Here is a 23,170-nt window from a genome sequence, read left to right on the forward strand (position 1 = left end):
TTTATTTTTAAGTAAAATGAGAAAGTTACTGCTTGATATTAAATATGTTTTTTACCCATTGTCTTTTTATATTAACAAAATTCTACCAAAAGTCTTATTAGTTTTTGTGCTGGCATCACAGAACCGGTTTTTTTAATTTGCATTCCCGCCACTTGGAGGAGTTGGATCGCTTTCGAAAGTTTCACATCCGCAAGAGAGCGGCAAGACAAGGCAAGGTAGAAGCGCAGAACGAAGTAGGCGAAGAAGTCTCGCGCGCGAACACGGTACGCTGCAGGCGATGACCGCATTCATATGAGTTTTTATTATATTGTGAGAGTGCTGTCGTGTTCCCCGTTCCGTTAAGTGTTTACGAAAATGCTGTATAGGTGAACTTTAGAACAGTGTTGTGATAGTGATTGTAACTTACTATTTCTTCTGTCTTACTGTCTCTTGAAGGTTGTAAAAATGCCTTGCTCAGCGGTAACTTTGTCTATAGCAACCATCACGGCGATCGTCGCCGCTGCTTTGATGGCAATAGCGTTTTCAACAGATAACTGGCTGTATATTGAAGTAAAACGAAGCAGTATACAGGTATGTACTTTTGTAGTTCTTAAAAAAACAACATACAAATTGTTGCTAGTAAACTAGTAAATATGCTTTCGACGGTGACCTGCTTTCGTGCAAGGAAGTAAGTTCTTAACGCATAAATTAAAAATAAAATGCGTTTCATTATTTATTCGAATTAAAATAGACGGAGAGATGGAGGTAAAAACGGCGAAATCGGAATGTATATTTATAATAAATACAAGTTTTAAATAAGAACAGCAATTATTACAAGATACGTGGTTAATAATTACTTACTATTACTTGCGTTAACTGGTTTTGAAGCATTCTATTTTACAAAATATCCGATAGATATACATATAGTACGTTCGAAACTTTATTTAGTCTTAGACTTTTGTTTATAGTTAAAGTTGAGAGGCAGTCAGGTACACTCAAAAGTGGTAATTACAGATTTAATTAGAGTCAGTTTAACAAACGCCGTTAACGTCTTCCTTTCAACGCTTATCGGCTATTGTTGGCATCAAATCGCGTTAACAAACCGAAACGACCTTACTAACAATGGATAATCTTTAAATTGCAACATTTCCTTTCATTCTTATAAAAGGATTCACCTATTGCAATAAAAAAGAACCAATAATGTCTTTGGGAAAATGAAGGTAACATTTCAATCTATTCGCGGGTAGGTTGATGTTGGAAGTCAATATACAGAAATGTTTAATGGTATCGACATGTTTTACATAAAATGCCCCACTCTAATTGCATTTAGTTTCTTGCATCCATTTCTCTTTATGTAACTTGATCGACAGTTAGTTGGATTAGTTGCAATGTCTTAAAATACTCAAATTCTTTCTGGTTTTCGTGAGGTAAGTGGGTAAACTAAACTAGTGTTATAACCGACAACCGTTCTGACATGCGGAGTCCCGGGTTCGATCCTCGGCCAGTCGGACATCTAAATAGCAAATTTAATTTTCTGGGTTCGCGTCCGTACTTGTCTTCGTATATTTACATGTCACCCACAATACAGCTATGAGTGTAAACAGCGTATTTTAATTTAACCGCCATTTTGCATATTTTATAAACATGGAAATCATCGTAAAAAGTATTCTTTCGAGTCCTTGCCATAGCACCGTTAGAACAGACACGGCACGCATAAATATGCACGTATTAATGGCACGAACAAATGTGTGGCTAACTGTACTATACCGTGAGCGACTCCTGCGCACCCATTCGTGCAGATTAACAGGCGGCCAAGGAAAACGTGCGGATACCTATACGCCTGAGTTGTATAAAAAATATGGATTATGGCCTATAACCCTTCCCACTTTGAGATAATGTGTGCCCAACAGTAGGCTTGATGTTGAACAGACAGCTCCGATAATCTTGGACCACAGATGGAAAATTAATATAATATTGATGTATCTCAACGATGAGCGACCTCTGACGGAAGATAAAAAAAATCTACCTAGTAAGTGTACGCTTTTTAGAATCGACAAAGGAAACAAAGTTGATATGACTAATTTGTTCTTGGGTTTTTCCCCAAATAAGTATGAATATATACTTATAACATTTAGTTATTAATACATTTTTAACACATAATTACATCGGGAACAAAATTATGTACCATAATTCGGAATATTGCAATTAGCGCCTATTCCGAATTATGCTAAGAAAATACTGCCTACAAAAGAGAAGTTTGCCAGAAATATGTATAATTTATTTTTTAAGTATAGTCACTACAATCACTTACAAAACATTTCCAAGAAAAGTTCAGATAACTTGAAAAAGGTGAACGAGTCCACAAAATGCGTAATTCGTAAAAACCGGCGCGTTTCACGCTTAACTTAATTATTATGTGTGCCAAAGTTTTTGTGCTCTGGTAGCTTTGAAGTCTGCGCACAATTGGTTTTTGCTGCAAGACGAATTCCGATGCGCATTATAACATTTATTGAAATATTGTATTGTAAGAAATATTAGGGAAGTAAATTTCGGGTTTCTTCTCCGGAGGTCCCTTTTAAATTCCCATTTCCTAGCAGGATTTTTAAATCGTGTGGGTATTAAAGGTTGTTTTAAGGTTACAAATTTGGCCATAACGATAAACTATTATAGTTCAAAACTTATTATAATTACTGTACGTTGTACATGTGCTATGTATGTACACTATACTGTGGTCTTTTTGAAAAAAAAAATCCAATGGCAGCACAGCGATAGCGATAGCTAATAAAAATAGCAGTTCAATAAAGTCCAAGTTTTCAAATTTTTTGGACAAAAATCAAGCAGAACGTGAGATCCGGGGATAACGAATATTAACTTCGTTTTTTCAATCTCTTCTACCTGCGAAATTATTCTACCTGTCCGTGCCCATCTTTTTTGTGATTTGAACGAACGGTCTTTATTGTAACGGTTTCCAAGAAATGTCCCAATTTTAGCTAAGGCATTAGACAATAAGTCTCACGTGCAGGCAAGACAGGGTACGATGAAAATGGCAAGTCATTGCATAGTATATAATCGAAAGATCATTTTAATCAAATATAACTATCTAATCGTATAATTACGATCCAAAGATTAAGTGAATATTAGAACTAAACGCTAAGCACTCTGCACAGCACACCGTAGAGTCCATCTATCTAAATTTGCATTTCGGTGGAGGTGACAGTGGAAAGCTTGAGAGAAATCGATCGTGAAAGCGACGACGAAATGTGTGAGAACACTTTGAACTTGGCGTAACAAACTAACTAGCGTTATACAATTCTAAACGTGGTTTCGATACGTAATCATTTAGCAGAATTACGGGGCGATATCGTATAACAAACGTATACCCTCCTTTACTTTCGATTCGAAATTGGTTTATCTGCAAACAGATCATTACATGACCAATTGTGGGATCAAATTATATCCGTTGACTTTGGTAATTAAATCAACAATTGTAGAAAAATAGGTATCTTTAAGTGTTTAGAATAGATTTGATCAGGGTAAGAGGTGTCTCAAACGTTCGAGTAAAGAGAATTTGAATGTGGTTTTCCTTGAGAAGTCGGTCTCTTAACTTATTCTGGAGTCTATTTCGATTGTCTTATGAATAGGAATACAAATCTGTCTTCAAATCAAAGGACAGGAAGCGGGCGATCGACAGTATTCTACCCCTTACCTGGCTAACCGCCGGATGTGATGTTTATCTTCTAATAAACAACGCATTAAGTCACTGGCGAAAGAGACATCGAAAAAAGAACACCTATATAAACAAAGTCGCTTCACGAGACGTTCAGTTATGTGACTCGTTAGTTCATACTCAAGTTTCATCTTTAACCACACGCATTGAAGCGTATAATGCTATGTCATCTCATTCCTTCCAAAACCAGTTCCAGGAACCAGTGTGTACAAGGACATTTTGAGAAAACGCGCTTGAATGTTCGAGTTTCCATTTAGAATTAACAGTTACATGCTATGACTTGCGGAATTTTGACTAATAGATAAAATCAGAATTGCTGGAGCTACGTTCTCTTTGATAAACCACGCATTTTGTACAAATATGATAAAACTGTATTTAAATGTTTTCTACACTCATACACTCAAGAATTCTCAGTTTAATGGCTGGTTTTGGATACACACACAGATGAGTATAAAAAAGGCAGATCCATAATCTAAATCCAATTATCTGCTTGACTGGAACCTTCGGGGTCTTAGATCTAATTTGCTAAACTTTTAAAAGTCAAAGACATTGCATCAATAAAATTAAATGCTGTAAATGTTTTGAAAATATCCATTTCTCAAATGATAGATTTGTCTATAAGTCTCGTCCACGTACGTGCTTACTACTCGATGGAGAGAAGTTAGTAAAATTTCCTGCTAAGCGATGCTTTTTGTCAACACGCCGGCAACAATGCACGATTATGTCGAGGAAACCCGCTTTCATGGTAGGCACCACCCACTTCTCACGACTTCCGACTAAACCTGTTTATTCTATTCCGCTTTCTTGCTTTCGTATTGACGTTACCTTAAATTGAATACGATCGTATTAAATAATTTTGTTATAATTCGTAAACAAGTAATAATAGCCTAGTGGTAAGAAATTCTGCCTTATTCGACGGGTCCAAGGTTCCAATCCAAGTTTTAATTTTTGGAATTTCAGTTAAGTTAAGAATGTATGCAATTGTGCAGGAAAACATCATGCGAAACCTGCATGCCTGAGAGTTCAAAAGTTTTCAAGGATATGGAAAGTATTTTAATTCCCACTTGGATAACGCGATGGACTGTGGTCTAAACAGCTGTCTTTATGAGAGGAGACTTGTGCCCAGCAGTAGGACGGAAAAGGAACTTCGTATTTAAAACGTATTGTTAATAAATGTACTATGTCCTAGATATCTCTTTTTGACAGGCAACGTTAGTTGACCGAGTATCGATATCCGGATTAGCTGCTCTGCCGCTTTCTTTGAAGTAATATCATTACTTTGATTGCAGTTTACTATAATAATAATACTCATAATATCACCGTCCAAAACGGAAGCTAGTCTTTGGTTTCGGTAGCCTTGCTGCCTTGCTGTGCAACATGCAATTGGCTTGCTCATGTGTGCACGGATATTGCGCGGTCAAGCCTCGCTGGCTTTAACAGCAGTTTGAATCCATTTGAGACATGGCGGTTCCGTAAACGTGATAGTAATTTATCTACCGATAGATTAATTATCGTGTAACTACTTGCTCGAGAAATGGGAACAAATTATGTAACAAGAAAAGCTAGAAAAAGGTGTTATATGAAGTTTTATACACATGGGTACGATAGAGTACTTATCAGGTGTGATCAATTTACATAAAAAGTCAACACGAATTATAATCCGGGAGAGAAACTGAGTTATCAGAGGAGAACACATTACAAGTAAAATTTGTAAATATAAATTAAACTGCTTAAGATATTAAATAACTATCTGAGGAATCGAAAAGGTAGTTCTTATAAACGTAATAACTGAATTGTGTTGTGATTATTGATTCGATGAATTGAAATGTTTTTGTTTGTGATTCGTGAGTCGTGAGAGCAAACTAGAATTACATTCATTTACGAGTCTTGCTATTTGCTTGTCGCTTGCTATCGTAATACTGAAGTAGAGTAAAGTAGCTGCTTAGTTTTAGATTTATATACTTGTTTCATTATATTTTAATTTTTTTACAGGAATGTTTTATTTATTTTATCGTTATTTAAAAGCTATTTTTGAGCAGTTCAAGTTTCATCTGAAAAGCTACTATTTTTATGAGAATTCAATAAAACATTGAAAAAGATAACTTCAGTGTTTATTTTGAATTATTACCCTTTTTGCTACAGTATATTATTTAACATGTTATAAAGTTTACAAGTTATTATATCTTACATCATCTAATGTATTTTCAAGCTTAATAAAAATCGTCATAGAACAAATAGATATTTAAAAGCTTGGAAAGTGTGGCTAATCTGGCATAGTCCGTCGATCATTATGATTGCCTTTCACGACTGTTCTGCACAACGAAGTTTTATGGTTTTCCGTACTTTCACTGCACTGATGAACTTAGTTAAGTAAGAAAATGCCATGTGTAACAATCGCTTTATATGTGAGATAATAAGAAAATTTATTGTTTACAAGCTTTGTACACGCGATACAATCATATGAATTGACTCGATTATATGGTTCAATTATTTTAATCAGCTCTATCCAGCAAATTTACTGTCTAATTCGACCTTTTTAAACAATTATGATATTGATATGAGGAGTATGATAAAATGAGGCAAAAGTATAATTAAAGAACTTGATAAAAATCTTACGCTGGGATTCACGCCTACTTTTAAACAACACGATCATAAGCGATCCAAATGGTGACGAAAGATATTTTGAACACACAACATCTGCATGTAGACTTTGGTCTAAAACCTATTCATTCTGTGCCGAGACATAACTCGCAAGAAGGATGAAAACCGTTGGATGATGTTGAATTAATACAAAGACATTCATTATTTCACCTGGATAATAATATATCAATAAATAAATCAATACTTTGCCTTAACACAACTCTAATTTACAGCGGACTCTGGTGTGTATTTTTATTTCTAATATTTCTAAGGCTTGTATAATGAATAAGAACCCACGAGATAATTGAGGATGACCTAACGGTACGTTTCCAAACTCTGCTTTGTCTCTTCACACATCGTTCTCTCATAATTGTTCGCGCTTGTGCCATTTCGAGATTTGCTTTCGCAACAGAAATTGCAAGTGATACTGTTGACAATGTGTATAATATAAGCAAGGTAAGTCGTGTTTTGTGCTCAATTCCCGCTTTTGTTGGTGATTTTGTAAGACCTTTTTAATTTTATTTGATGCTTATCTTATGTCAAATTTTCAAATCGTTACTATGGCCTAAACTTCTCTCACTTTGAGAGGAAAAACGTGCCCGATAGTGGGACAATCATGGGTTTACAACGATGGCTATGATTGCAAAGTAATTAATGAATTGAGTACAATTAGTAAGTACAAGTGTTGTTCAATAGTTGAGCAATTGAACTGGATTAGCTCGGAATTGATTGAGTCGCATGGAATTGTTTGAAACTGTTGATAAGTGGCAAACTAGTGCGACCTCTGTTCACGGTTATTAGTTTTTGCGCCAAATTTGTAAAGTTTTGCAAAAAGTATTCTAAAATATTGCCTTTCTTGAAAAGGAACAGTACTGAAATGTCGGAAATATACATTGGGAAACGGAATTGCATACCTTTTTATTTAAAGATTATAGAAAATGGAATATTAGGTGTTATCCGAGTATAATAATAGCATAACGAAATCATCATCAAAATCATTGTGATATTGTCTAACTAGTTGAACATTTTGTCTCTTTCCTATCTCACGTAGGTAAGCGAGATGGGCAACTGCATGATATGCATTATTATGTTAACGAGTAAAATAACTGAAGCAAACTAATCCAACCTTACCAGTGAAAGTCACTGACACTTCTAAAGATGTGAATCTAGCATGTTATACCGTTATAATTAGTAATGCATGGACAAAGATTACGAAATGTCGTGGTTAATTGACACAAGAATTATTATGACTTTTAATTGAAAATTGATTCATACATAAGTGGAATTACCATAATTATTTTCATTACAAACGAAATTAAATTGAGTAATCGACCTAATAAGTTTAAACATTATATTTTACTTAATGCTGAATTACAATATTGCCACCTACATCTATACACATTTTTAATATTTTCAAATACCACTTTGGTGTTACCATTAATTATTATTATATCTCATAAGTTGTTTACTACTTATACCGGTTCTGGAGATTAAATCTTAAAGCTAATGAGGTGATGTTTATAATTAAACATCTCGATGGTGATAACGAATATGAAAGTAGATTAAATTATTTAAAATGAGACATTAAAGACCTAACTAAAGCAAACTATATTTATGTCTGTGAACTTTCTTTTATTTAAATAGCATATCTACTTTAAAACCGATAGAAATTTATTTTGATTTCCATTACTAAGTTAATTGTAAACATTAGAAGTAAAGTATAAGCATATCTCTACTAAGAAAATGTCATCTTTGTACGAGTTTGTATCACATTAAAAAAATAATCTGTTATCATTAAAAGCATGGTCATAACTTTTTACCCAAAATAAGTTCAAGGTTAGATTTTACAATTTCGAAAGGTACTACGGTGTTCTTATTTAAAAACGTAATTTCTCGAAGCCTTACGCCAACAAACCCACTAGGACCAGTTTAGTCCTAAAGAACTTGTTTGTCATAAAATTCTGCGCAGATGATGCTCCGTAGATACTTTATACCGACAGGTGTATTCTATTAATAGATTGTCTTACGAGAAACCAATAGCAATGGAGAGTAATTGTTGTGTAATTATAGTCATGAAGATAAATGTTAAGTTGACGATGAGAAAACAAAGCAGGTAGAAATCGAAATTGTTTTTGTCTGAAGAATCGAACTGAAGTCTAATTATCATAATACGACTGTTATTTGCCGTTTATAATTACTTCTAGTTAGTAAATAATATTTCTTAACATCCAACGACATTTCAAAATTAATAAATCCGGTGTTGTTCCTCGATATTACGGCCTGATAACTTGATATAATTATTGGTATTCGTATTACAAAAGGCATTCGCCTTTTCCGTTGCATATAAATCGAGCGTGAATAGCAGTGGACCTATAGTTATATATAAAATCACCTTGAAATAGGTTTTCGAACTACCTTGTATGGCCGTGAGGGCATACGCCCCGGTCGGAAGCTGATGCGCCCACATGAGTAACCCTACATAAGCGTTAACGTAAGGCCACGTTTATGATGACACCATCAACAAAACTGCATTGTAACTTCTCATTATAAATGTAATTATATTTACATCTAGCAAGTCTGGAATTGATCCGTCTTAGCAGGTATACGATGTTTTTTTATATTTATACCTATGTCTTACAAAAGGGTTTTTTTAGCGGTGCGTATTATAAAACTACATACTTTACTGTGTATCAAAAACTTTAGAACAAAGGTAAATTTTGCATAGATACCTTAAAACTCATTTTATATTTAAAACTATTTTTCGTTCGTAGGATCTTTTCTTATTTATACGTTCCCTTAGTTGCGGTTCCATTACCTGCGTCGGGATAACCAATATGGATACATGTGTGTACGCACACGTAGCGTTTAATACGTTTGTTTGCGTAAACATCTACATGTATAAGACGAACTGCGCATGTGTGCATCAAATCCCTATGTGTGCAGGGAAGCGCGTACGTGATGTGCGTAGCAGTCGGCATTGCAAGGTGAACAGGACGAGTCCCGACCGGCGCACGCGCAACTCCAGCGTTCACGACCTCAGACGCCATTGTGAACTGAAGTATACATGACATTGTGTGACATTGTTAAAGGCGTTTTGCTACCTTTCGGTGTAACTACTTAAAGCGGATGAAATTTCTTGTGTGTAGAAAGTTGATCCTAGCATGAAATTGCTTTGGTACTTTAATGTTCTTTAGTATTATGAATTCTTCTTGTTACTTAAAACTTAGAAACAAAGACAAAGTTTCTTTGTTATTCTCACATTGATTATTAGCATTTACAATACAATACGAAAATGCTTCTTTGTACACCAAGTAATAAATGACAAATATTCACATACATATAATGAAAAGTACAACAGGCCGTCTTATCACTTAAAAGCGATCTCTTCCAGACAACCATAGAGTTATTGAAAGAAAGAAGAAAAGAAAAAACATATCAACTAGAATTTGTCTTTGGACATATCAGCAGCTAGAGTAGAAGGTGAAGAAAGTAAGGGATAGAGATAATGGTATTACACAGAATAGGAAAAAAACGATAGGATAAATAAATGCAAATAATAATAATATTTTAAATATATATCATGTTAAAGTGTTAGGTAAAATATACTAATTGTAAGCTTGGTGGCGATTTTGATGACTTTGTTCAAGTCTGTAGTTTATTTTAAATTGACGTTTTCTACTTTTTGTCTATTGATGATCTTACACGGACACTCTGTGTTGGTAAACAACAAAGACAATATAAATTCATCGGAGTTTACTTCACCGCGTATCCAGGATTTGTATATGACATGCCACGTAGGTTGTCAAGAAATATGGCTTTTCGGGGTGTAACTAGTTTCGAGCAAAATACAATAGTATATGTATACAAAATATCTACACTGAATTCCGAACGTGCTCAGTAATAAATTATGCTCAGTTTTAACGATAGTCGTTCTACTCTACGGCTCTATGCTAACAATTATTGCGTATTAACGAGTTCCTTTGTATAAGTTACGGTCACTTACATACCAGCAGTATCTTAAGCATTAGATCATACAGAATTGTATGACTTATAAGTTTGATTTTAATAAGTTGGTACTATTACTTAGGAAACTGTGTAATCGTCCCCATTATTATATGTCTAGAACCTTACTGGCTTATTTGCTTTTATGAGGTGCATATATAGCAATATTTCATTTATCTATAGGATATGTTACGTCTCTCTTGTATATATGTACGTTTGATAGTTACTTTTAATTAGGTATTATCAAAATTTAAATTTTCATAATGATAATTATCCGCATTAAAATTAAACACAAATGTTTGTTGTTAGAAACTAATGAAACGTGAAAAGGAAGCTATAAATAGTAATAAGCTATTAATAAAATTGGGTAATACGAATTATTTTTATTTAAATCCTTCCTTCGTAGCGGAAAATACACGTTCGTTTCCTCAATAAATTGATATCGTGCAAAAGATATCAACGGGGTCTAGAAATCGAAATTTGTTAAAATTTATAAAACGTTTTCGTCGGTTACCTCTCACTCTTTGTATAATTACTATACTCGTAAAGACAATATGATTACGTTATTTTTGTTAGAATTTCGTAAATTTGCACACATAACTAACTTCCGGTCATTTAGTTCCATTTGACTGGGATTTATTGAGCTTTTGTGCAAATACGTCCTAAATTTCTACGGTTCCTACATTTTGTACTGAGTTCGGAGAGTTTTAAACGTTCAAAGGAAAATAAAAGATCAAGGTTTGTACGTTTTAAAGTTAAGATTTCATTAAGTTTAAATAAAATTAATTTACTTTATTACATCCGGTAACCGGAAAGGCCTATAGATGTTCCCCACCTTTATTTTATAAATTAGCTTTAAATTTTTATTCGTATGAAGACACTTGTGGTATTCTACTGACTGCAGTCGTGGATTATGCCTATGGGATTAAATTGGGAAAATTGACTTCTACGAAAAAAATATTTTTTGCATTGACTACTTTTGCATAGACTTAGTCTCTCAATTCTAAGAGAGGCCGTTTTTCATCAATCAGGCCTGATTGATGATGAAAGTATATAAAACAGCTTGGGTAATTCGCGTTGAGTAATTTAAGCTGTTGCTTCTAAACTCTTTCACCTTAAACCAACATTTAACAAAGGTAAACGGAAGATAGTCGGAAGCTGGGGCGAAAGCGTCTAAACAATGAGGCTTCTAATTACACGTGAATGAGTGGAGATGAGGCGAAAGTTCGGCATTGGAGTTTCGGATGACATACGTAATGGTCCGTGTTTGTTTATAGGGTTTCTGATGAGAAATCTGTAGATGAAAGTTTTAATGTGGTTGATTAATTTCGTTCCATCGATAGACGTTTTCTTGGCCTACTATGGTCACTTTTGTAGTATTTTTAAATTTGTACTCGAGACCCTTTTACAGAGAAGGAGTATATGTTCTATGTAAATTAGGAGTATACCGACCCAAATTGATAAAACAATTTCGAACAACAAACCGACAGAATTGAAAATTATTTAGTAGAGTAATATTGTGAAAACAGGAGAGTTTGAAGAAGGTATAAATATTGTAAACAAGTCACCATCAATATATTCTATCACCATCTATCACACCTGTTCTATAGGGAGTAAGTTACAGTCCATAGGCAGCAGTGACCACTTACCGTCAGGATTTCAACCCATTTATTCCTTCAATACTACAAAACACAAGAAATAAAAATGTGCACCAAAACACGTCCCTTGGTTTCTTATCCCCACTCGTACACAAAACTAATGATAAAGCAGGAATGTCTTTCATTAAGTCCCACGTAATCTGTTGTAGTTGCCTCACATCGCTCATTAGTCGCGACACCACATGCGACGTCTCGGCGGTGGCTGGTTTTTGTAAGACGTAATACCAGATATTTAGACCGTCGCATGTTACTTCAAAGATGACAAGATATACTGGAATTTTACTGTTATTATCACTAACCAATGAAATAACATTGTGTCAAGAAAATGTTCTTCAGAAATAAGCATTTATATAAACATGGGTTTGGAATTTAACGTACGAATCTATTTGATTGGCGTAAAGGCTAATGGATACACGTCATTCTAACCAATATCCAAGGTCTTATACTATTATCAAATAACAAGGATAATATTAATCAAAGCGGCTGCAACGTCTAGATAAATAAGTTAAGTGTTTTTTTCACATACTTGCAGAAGATGATATCAGGAATTTTATGTTTGTATTAAAGTATCTTTACGACACTATTGAAAAAGCTTTTCATACTTTATTACCAGGATGTGTAAAGAGGAATGGAGCAAAAACTGATACCATTAACGTTAGCCTCGCTATCAAATGATACAACCACGAGCACTCAATAAACTGTCATATCGATAGTCTATACCCTCAATTCGACGTGCATTACACATTACAATTGTAGACGCTTTCTTTAGCTTTCCCATCGATTATTGCAATCCGATAGTGGAATCGATAAAAACGACGAGCGATGAACTCGAGTTGAAGGAACGTCTCGCTTCGGTAGCTGATCGCTGTCGACTCGCTTCAATTCTAGATAAGAAGAAAAAATACTGGCTGACAAGGGTTCAGGCTTACTACGGCACAAAATCACGATTAACCGTGCGACTTGATTCGTGCGTGGGAATGCGATTTGTCTTATGGAAACAAAAACTACCTAAGTATGGCATGTCGAAATTGGTTTCTAGCTCCGGTAATTAAGTTATTGTAGCAACGAGTGTTTTAGTTTTTGTTCAATCAGCAAAAGTACAAAGGTATCGATTTTAATGACGCCTTATCTTTGGTTCATTCGAGTGTTTATGTTGTTATGTGTAAGATAAATTAACTCTTAATTTATAAAAGAACACGTAAAATGTAAATAGGTTGAAACATTCAGACAGGTTCTGTATTAGATGACAAGATACAAAAAAAGATTCTAATTTCGGCCGTAGTACTACAAAATAAACCTTTTGTTGCGATAGTAAGCAGTAAGAAAATAAACTTTATTTTCGTACACTAATGTTAAAAAGGCGACCAGCTGGTTGACACGCGAGATGAAATAAAACACGAGTTGGTTCGTGGAGAATCCACTTTACACTTCGCTGGCTCGAATTTGATACCGCTTTTTTGTAGGCACCTATAACCTTTATTTATAGTAACTACCTATATAAATATTAATAGAATTATGTTTAATTTTCCTTGAGGTATTGGAATGCGGGAGGATACAATATAAGTTGCCAATAGTTATAATGTTATGCATAATATTCATAATATAGGATGAATCTATCTAAGAGAAATTGCATTTCCTTGTTCTTTAATAGTTGTTATACATTTTGCTCTAATAGCAAGTATTGAAGATTAAAAATTATGTAACTATCGCTTGAGATTCTGAATATAAATTAACACAAGAAAACGATCATAACATATGTAAGTAAGTAAGCTTGGTCACATCATGCAATGTATCCTCACAAGAAGTTCTTGTAATAAATTAAAAGTATTACAACGTATCTACAATGTAGAGAACGATTTTCCTTAGACAAGTGAGTGACGCCAGCCTCAGTACCTGTACCCTTCCCCTCTGGGAAGTCATCAAGCTATTGAAACCGGTTTCCGCATAAGCGTTAGTCTCTACATTGTGCTTCTACTGCGTGATATAACCATTGTTAAGAGGTTTAGTGGTGAAGTCAATGAATATGAATCGTGATTTAGGAATGATTTCATAATGGTCTTTAAGTTTTATTTCGTGTTCAACGTATAACGTTCGTTTTTGAATATTAGATGAGTTGTTAGCTTAAAGGTGGCATCGGAAACGAATTATTTTACTTTTCCTTATTAATGGTACGAAGAATAGAAAGTAAAAACTTACATGACACATTCAGTTAGCAGGTGTAGTTACTTGATGATCATGAACCTCTTACAATCATGTAGACTATATATAAGTGTGCTGTCATCTCGTTATAGGCTTTTTGCTTACACTTTTAAGCAAACATTCAATCAGAGTACCTTATCAGTTTTTTAACAGACTTTCTAAAGGAAAAAAAGTTACCTATTCGTGGGATATTATTTGTAGCATACTAGTTTCGGCTATTTCATGGTTTTCATATTTGATATCATGGTTCGTGAAGCAGCTGATATAACTTAAGTTTTTAGGCGAATTAACGCTTTACAGAGTTTACCTGAAAAGTTGCTCTAAAATCGTTTATTCCTTATCAGAAGTTGTAGGAAATATCTAAAACTTCGGATAAAATTACGGAGTTCTTGCGTACAGCGAAGTTATATGTTTCGTGCAAACTTTCGAGTGGTCACAATTTGGGTTTAAAGAATTTATATCTCATAAAGACTTACAGTCACTTACATGAGAACAATTATTAGCTAAATATATTAGTCGTTCGTTTAATGAATCGGCTGCTGCTACCCTCATTTAATGCATTTTATTACTAACTTGTTATGCTTAGGTAATTATTTGTAATATATTCCTTTAGTTTTACTTTGAATGCATTAAATGAGTCAGTTTTCTGTATAGTTTTTGGAAGTTTATTGTATAACTGTGCTCCTTCAAAGGTGATATTTCTTTTTCCATAATTAGTTCGAATCTTAGGTACTCAATTTTGAATGAGTAAGCGTGAGCGTATAATATCGTGGAATAGACAAATTTTGTTCTATACCTAAAATTTAAAGCTACTGAACTATTACTAGTATAAAGATCACACGTTATCAAGACAAAAGTAAGACATTTTTTGTTGATACTAATATAGTAATCAATCAAGTCGCAATCACCGACTGTCTGCTTCGGCCTACCTGTGATACACTACTTTCTTTTCCACTCAAAGTCGAAGCATACATAATTTTGACGAGTATGCTTACGTTCGTGACAGCAACTAATTGTGCATGGACAATCAAGTGATAGCGAAACCGGAGAAATGTTACTTATGCTCGTATCTGAACAACCACAGCTGTTTTTAGAAAATATCGTTTATAACGATACGATGTTATACGATGATGTCATTCTAATGGATAATCTGATGTTTGTACGTATGTGTATTCGTCTCTTATTCACATTAGATTATCAAGTTAAGTAGGTGTTATTACTTCGAAAGTTGTTAGCTTTTCTCGTGTAGTCAATTTGTATAATACACGAAGATATTGTCATAAACATTAAGAATTAATGTTGTTTTCAACAAATAATAAACATGCTGCAATAACTTGTAACCAGACGCACAGTCGTATGAAGATAACACTGTATTAAAGGTAACACTTGTATTAATATTTTTTTGTCAACTAATAAGAGACAATAGGAGAAATCTTCAGTTTCATTGTTAAGCAGTAAAGGAATGAGGTTTCCTAGAATGGGTTTGTCAGCAAAATTCGAAGAACGCGACAAATTGACTAGCATTGACTTGGCCGTGAGAAAAGTGCATGGGCATTGATAAAAATTGTGTTCTCATTACTCATATAAGTACAATTTTACTAATTTGAAGCTATTCTGTGTTTCATGTTTTGAAAGTATTTTATATTTGCGTAATTAAACGAAAGCATTTATTTTTTATTTTTTCATAATGCCTTTACTAAGCTAACAGTACGCTTATCTACACAATAAAAGCTTTGGAAATGTTTATCAATTGTTTTCGTATGGTTGACAATAAATACCATTCGATTATATATAATGCCAATATCTTATAAGTGTTTAAACACATGCATAAACAAAATGCGTACACTTGCATCGTACAAAATACTTAGGTATTTTAGTAAAGGGACAACAATCCATTATGAATTCCTAATGTAGTATTTCGCCACGCTTAAACGTATTTTAAATGTATAAGTACATTAATAAAACAGATAATGTTAGTGTAAACCAGAATAACAACTTGCATTACAAAATAAGAAAATGCGAATTGGCATTGATAAGGCTGTTGAAATATATGAAATGTAATTTAAATGTGGTAGAACTTCGTGGTTCAATTGCGGCGCCACCACTGCCATCTATGTTTCTGTCTTAAAACTCTTATAACATTGGTATAGATTTAAAGCTACTGTATGTTTTAGTATACACTGTATAACTGTCGGCGGAGTGTCGGATCCTTTTGAAAAGTCTACTCTTTAACCGTTGTAAAATTTGACATTTCGATCCGTTAAAACTTTTGTCAAAATTAATTCGAACGTCTTATAATGCTGCATGGGTGTCCAATCGTTATTAAGTCTACGTTAAACTTTTAAATAGATAATTGTAGTTGTACCGAAAAAGGAAATCTGTGAAACTTTTTCAGAACTTTGTTTGTTGAAGGTGGTAGAACCCTTTGTGGTTCGACTCCGGCGGCACCACCGCCACACCTATTTCTGCCTAATAGCAGCAGTGTTAGGCGCTGCTGTGTTCCGTTTTGAAGAGTGTGGTAAGGGAGACAGACCTTACCGAGGAGTTCCAGCTTAGTCCTCAGGGGTAGCGGCGCATCTGTGGCCGACCTCAGGTAGGAATATCTAATCCTATCTGGGGTTGATTACAGATGTCCATGGGCGGCAGTAGTCACTTACCATCAGGTGGACTGCATGCTCGTCGGCTACTCCTATATTATAAAAAAAAACTACATAAATGGAGTAGTCCCTTTAGTTTCAAAGGTGTATTTAGTCAGAAGTGCTATGAGGCGAACCGAATTGGCCACAGAGATAGTAATAATACAAATATGATTTCAGGTAGATAGATTTCTTGTTATATTATATATTTTTCTATAGCTCTATTTTGATATCTATGTTTTGGCTAGTAGAGACGTAACTCATCACTTCACAGCTCAACAGAGTCTCCCTCGAGTCCAAGAATGCCGGACTAGAACCGGTTACTGTAATTACCCTTTGTGGTAGGTAGAGGCAGGTACATTGTGTAAACTTCACAGTCTAACGATGCAGATCAATTCAGCTGGTATTTCAATGATGTTGCAGGTTTGGGACTCGGTTACCAAATCGAAATATTTCGCTTTGCATTACCGTGTAATTATTATATTGTTATTTTATTTTAATAACGAAGTCGTTTTGTTTGGTACGCAATTAAAAAAATATATTTCATTTGTTTGAATGTAAAGACTTTAAATAAGCAATATTTCCAAGTACTTTAGCCTATACCTTTACTAGATGGGTAGTTTAAATATTCATGAGAAGTTAAATCTGAGACGACATTTGATTTTATTAAACACGAGCTTTTGCCCGCGGCTTCGCTCGCGTTATGAAGTAATATTTTTATCCTCTATTTTATTCCCTTGGGGGTAGAATTGATCAAAATCCTTTCTTAGCGGATGCCTACGTCATAACAGCTACCTGCATGCCAAATTTCAGCCCGATCCGTCCAGTGGTTTGGACTGTGCGTTGATAGATCACTATGTCAGTCAGTCATCTTTGAGTTATATATGTTTAGATTTAATTATGTAGAATTATTTGCACGATGAGATATTAAATGAAATTTAATTATGTATCTGAAGAATATTGATATTGCTTATTTCATTATCATAGTGCCACATAATAATTCTGCGTAAATTTAATAATTAATTATACAAATACTTAGGGTTAGAAATTGGAATAGATATCCAAAATTGGGCAAAAAGCCTCTGCACAACGTATAAACGCTTGGTCCTCTAGCCATGTTATGCTCAGGAATAACATTAATATTCGTAGCCTCATATCATTTTTCATTGTTACAGAACCAAGTAACGGAGAACACGGACGTAAACTCGAACTCACAGGCGATACTGGAGAGTCTGAACAGCAAGTACTACTTCTACACGAGGACGCGGGGCCTGTTCCGGATCTGCTACCCCAAAGAGAGACCGCCTTCAGGTAAGATTAGATAATAGACACTTTTCCTATCATATGGATTGACATACCCTGGCAGGTAAGTTTAGACAATAAACACTGTACTGTACATACGGATTAAACCAGCCTGGGGTGCGCCGAAAGCCCGTTTAAAGTTTACTTTAAAGCTAACTATAATAATAACTTTGACGATAGCGATGGAATGTAACAATTATGTGTTGCATCAAATTATTTGTCATTAATCCGTTACTAAAATAGTGCAATCTATGAATTGATTGCCAGTTGATTTGTCGGCTGATTAGGCTTTTGTTAATGTTAAAATTACACGGTGCTACCCACGCTATACTAAAGAAATGAATGTGTAAAAAACCTATAGAAGCAATATAAGTTTTGAAACTTTTACGCTTTTAACACTATTTTTGACATTTAAAGTCTATTACATTTAGGTTAGATTTACGTCCATCAGTCAATCAACTTTTTGCCAACCAAAGTTCCAGATTGACAATTTTAATTATCCGAGCTATAGTAGGCAATTATTGGTTAAGATTGATTAGTATTTATTGCAAATAACGAGCGTAAGACAACCATTGCAAATGATAACGACTGTTTAGAATCGGACGGAAATTTTCTGTTATGTTTTGACGAAATGTAATCGCATGCAGTTTTTTGTTAATCATAACTATTACAAACTTTGTTCCCAAGTTAAACTCGAATTCTAGTTTACCTCATCCAACCACATGAAGTTACATCTTTTTAGAAATTATATTGTTGTTGCAATATTACAAAGGTAATATGATTTTCATGTTTCAATATGAACATTTTTATTTTTATTGTAGACTAGCTGACCCGGCAAACTTTGTACCGCCTCAAAATCTATTTATCAAATATATATTTCATATAAAATGTAGCCTATGTTACTCGTGGATAATGTAGCTTTCGAATGGTGAAAGAATTTTTAAAATCGGTCCAGTAGTTTTTGAGCCTATTCATTACAACCAAACAAACAAACAAAGTTTTCGTCTTTATAATATTAGTGTAGATTATCTGTTTTGTAGAACACTTATTTGAAGTCAACTTCTATCTGTAGACATTTAGACAACTATTATTGATAACATACACATATTTATATTGGATTGTTTGAATAACGTGTTCAACTTATAGTAGAAATAAGTTAAAACTGCGACATCCTTTATCGTACAATATACATTAAATTTTAGTGATATATCACATATATACTAGTGGCTTTTATGACGACCTACAAATATAAGAATTGATGCTAATAACTCAACCGTGGACTAACAACAAAAAGTAAGGCGAACGTGTTATCTTTTTGCGAGTGTGTTTAATTAAGTTTCGCTTTTTTGCTATATCTCACGGTGGTGTATCCGTATGCATAGTTAATATACGAATGAAATCTATTTAAATGTTTGTATCTTCACGCTAGCTAAGTCCGGCAAATATTAGGGCAGAAACAAGTAATAGTTTTGTTACAATTTCTGTGAGAACTACGGTAATCAGCAACATGAAAACACTCTTGAAAGCTATGAACCACAATTACTGTATGTTTTGATAATTAATAAATTAAAATTAATTAACTTAGTTTCGTAATATAGATCCGGCCACGGATTAAATAAGATAATATTTTGCCAACCTAAGAAATGTACAAAAAAAATTAACACTATATTATAATGTCAATAATCGATTATATCTACGATATTTACATATGTATGGAATCAACTTAATTTTGAGCTTATTCTAATACATTTGAGTTTTGAAATCCATCTCATATGAACATATAGAATCTAGGTAGATAATGAAGTCCGCAATACGGTTCGCAAGTAAATTCTAATCATAGTGTTTACTCTAATTGAACGTATTTTCATGGTAATGATTACTCAAGCCTATTGGAGCAAAACAGCATGTTGCATGAAACACTGCTATGGAAATATAAGCTTAATGCTTCATGGTATAACGCTTATATTGAAGGAAATAGGCGCTGTGGTCAGTAGAACAGTACGGTATTCTGAAACAGGTGCCTAACTGTTGCAAATTGTGAAGAATAATCGCAATAGTGTTGGTAATGGTCGTTCGTGCTCGTAAGTGACATCTTGAAACATACCAGCAATAACCATACTTATTCGCTCTTGGTTTATATTACACTGCAACAAATACACGGTAAATATTCTTAACAAGGATGCTGTACACATTTTAAAATTCTATTTTATCGTTCTTAAACAGAGTAACATGCACAAAATTGTGTGTTATACGATATGCATTTTTAAAACTACATTTAAAACATAATCAAAAGACAAGTATCATGATAGCGTCGGAAATATTTTTGCCCAAATTTATTTCCAGATGCTCCTGATACCTTATTTATTAATATCGAAAAATATATTCTGTTACCGAAATATATTCATAAATGATAGACCATGATCCAATTTTGAACTATATCTAGCTAAATCGGATTATATCGCGTGATAAATTTACAAGATAAATGATATCATTATATAATATACATACATTAATCTGGTAATATTATTTTTATTTAACTTTTTATGGACTGAAATTTTTATACTAAACTACCTAGGTGTAAAATGTTCAAGGTTATTATTTTATAATGATTATAGTTATAGTTTATTACATGCCGAAATATAAAAGTTTGTCAAAACCAGAAAGCGTAAAACCTAATTTCTAAGATTTCATATTTTCAGATGTCATTGACCTTACACAGAAGAGTTCATTGCGTATCTTAAACAGTCTACACACACCATAGAATCTAATACGAATAAAATCAGGAAAAGAGGAATTTAAACTAAATTGCGTAACTTGCGCGCTACAAGCTTTTAAAATTTTATTGTAACATTACATTATAAACCAAATGTTTGTTACCTAATTTTTCATTGCATAAACTTATTATTTCCATTTTAATATATTTTATTGCTGCTTTTTAACATACAAATTGCAGTATGGATGTGCATTTCCAGTGTTCATGTTAAGCAGAGAAATATGTTAAGCTGGTAATGCAATATGGACATTATATATTGAAGATATTGATATTGCGCCTACCCTCACTACAAAAATGAATGAGCTACAATTATCTAATGCCGGACACATGAGTGGTATTCCACAAAATAGGCCCCAGAGGGAGTCAGATCCGTCATTACTCTGATGATGGTGTAGGAAACAATTTTCCTAACCCATTATTACTTTCTAACTGTAAATGTACAACAATTGTAGCCACTTGTTTTTTTAAGACTTTCTTTACTAACAACTGCATGAGGGTTTTCTATGTCATAGGTGTTGGGTGCACATAGTCATAGATAGACGAATACAAAACAGCCAGAACAGAAATCAAAATAATCATTTGGATGTCTGGCCAGGGATTCAATCCGGAGCTCATGTCATGCCAGTACGGGGCCTACTTTGCCTTTGCGTTTTCGAAACGAATAACTTTTACTAATGAAGACAAATTTAAAAGCAACGCATATTAAACATCAGTGGATATTAAAACACATACCGTTATGCTTTTTCTTAAACAAAGTATTATACTAAAACTTTTTTCCTCCATGGTGCTGTATTCAGATATATTAATATTTCAGTTCTTATAATATTGTTGTTACTGGAATCATTCCTCATAATTTAAAAATAACTTTAACTATTGACGCATATTGACGTTATTATTATCACTTGTTAATGCTCTAGTTGTTTACCTTCCTTTGGTAGTGATATCAATATGTTGGGCTATAAGGGAAAACCGCAAGATATTTACGAGTAGGTGCATATGGGCGCATGGGTATAATAGCGCCATCTAGTGGCAAGTTTTGTAAATTGTAAGTTTGCAAGTTTATCAATCTATGTCTTTTGGTTCCAAATATTATTATGGTAACTTAATATAATTATTTATATTAAAGTAAATTTTAATATAATTATTTATATTTAAAACAATGTTAAACGTTTTATAATTTAAAGCTTAATAATTATAATTTCTTTGCCATCTATAAAATATCCTTGTTGCAATTTACGGATGCAATTTATATGAGACTCAATAAACATGTTATCATATGTAATTTGGATTGTTTCTGAATGTTTTATAATCCTAGAATTCATTTAAAACGTATTGCTAATTTTATATAACTTATTTTGAACATAATTCATTAGCAATAATTCTGTAATAAATATTAAATAATACTGTTTTGATTTTGCCTGTTTATCGTTGATAGATGGTGCTGATCAATAATGCATCCATTTTTATAAGTTAAATTAATATATCAGTAACTTACAAAAGATTCTTTATGTTAAAAACTTATTTTGCTAATATTATATCTTATTCAATTGCTTACTGATTTTTATACGTTACTCTTCTTTAAAAACGTTCATAAAAGATTGTTAATCGTATTATGGCGCCAATGTTCATATTTTTCACAGTGTTTATAAATGATCAATCCTATAACTTAATTTATGCAAAAATGTAAACAAATTAGTTAATGACGTTTTAATGTTTTATATATTGCTAATTATTTTTATTGTAATAATTACTTTCATATGGGTTTTGAACTAACTGTATTTTAAATTAATAAAAGCACTCTTGATTCATATTTTGGTTAAAAACGCCACTTCCTTTTTGAGAGGATATGATGATTGTAATAAAAAGGAGGGATTGTAATGGATTATTATTAAAACGTAATTCTGGTGAACGGTGGTATTATTTTTAATTCCATAAATAATCAAGTTTTAAGTAAGTTGCATAAGTGTGAAAGATGGATGAGAGCTCGGGAATCCCCGGCACTCCCAGGGGAGCGCCGATAGCAGCGGTGGGATAACAAATCAGTGACCGGGAACCCCGGCCTATGGAGTCTACTTTTGGTGTGGAACTGTGTATGAGCCTTGTTGATGAGCCTATCTCCAAACAATCACACAGTCGAATGGATTTTTATTTACCAACTTTTTACTACGCTGAAAGATCACATGATATGAGAGATTGGTGTAATCATGTCGACGAAACTATTTTGAAGTTGACATTTCCTATGCATGAACCTCAA

General features: G+C 33.5%; 1 protein-coding gene across 2 annotated transcripts in view; it reads left to right on the top strand.

Moving 5' to 3' along the window:
* The first annotated feature begins 166 nt into the window (after window positions 1–166).
* Window positions 167–23,170, top strand: part of LOC140744458 (uncharacterized) — a 60,984-nt gene continuing 37,980 nt past the window's right edge. For both annotated transcript variants that reach the window (XM_073076058.1, XM_073076060.1), the window contains exons 1-2: window positions 167–570; window positions 18,017–18,152. In XM_073076058.1, the coding sequence (XP_072932159.1) occupies window positions 445–570; window positions 18,017–18,152 (262 nt within the window). In that variant the 5' untranslated portion in view covers window positions 167–444. The remainder of the gene's footprint in view (window positions 571–18,016; window positions 18,153–23,170) is intronic.

The sequence above is a fragment of the Epargyreus clarus genome, unplaced genomic scaffold (genome assembly GCF_041222505.1).
Source record: "Epargyreus clarus isolate Ecla_fem2 unplaced genomic scaffold, WU_Ecla_fem_2.2 ptg000008l, whole genome shotgun sequence".
Taxonomy (NCBI): Eukaryota; Metazoa; Arthropoda; class Insecta; order Lepidoptera; family Hesperiidae; genus Epargyreus; species Epargyreus clarus.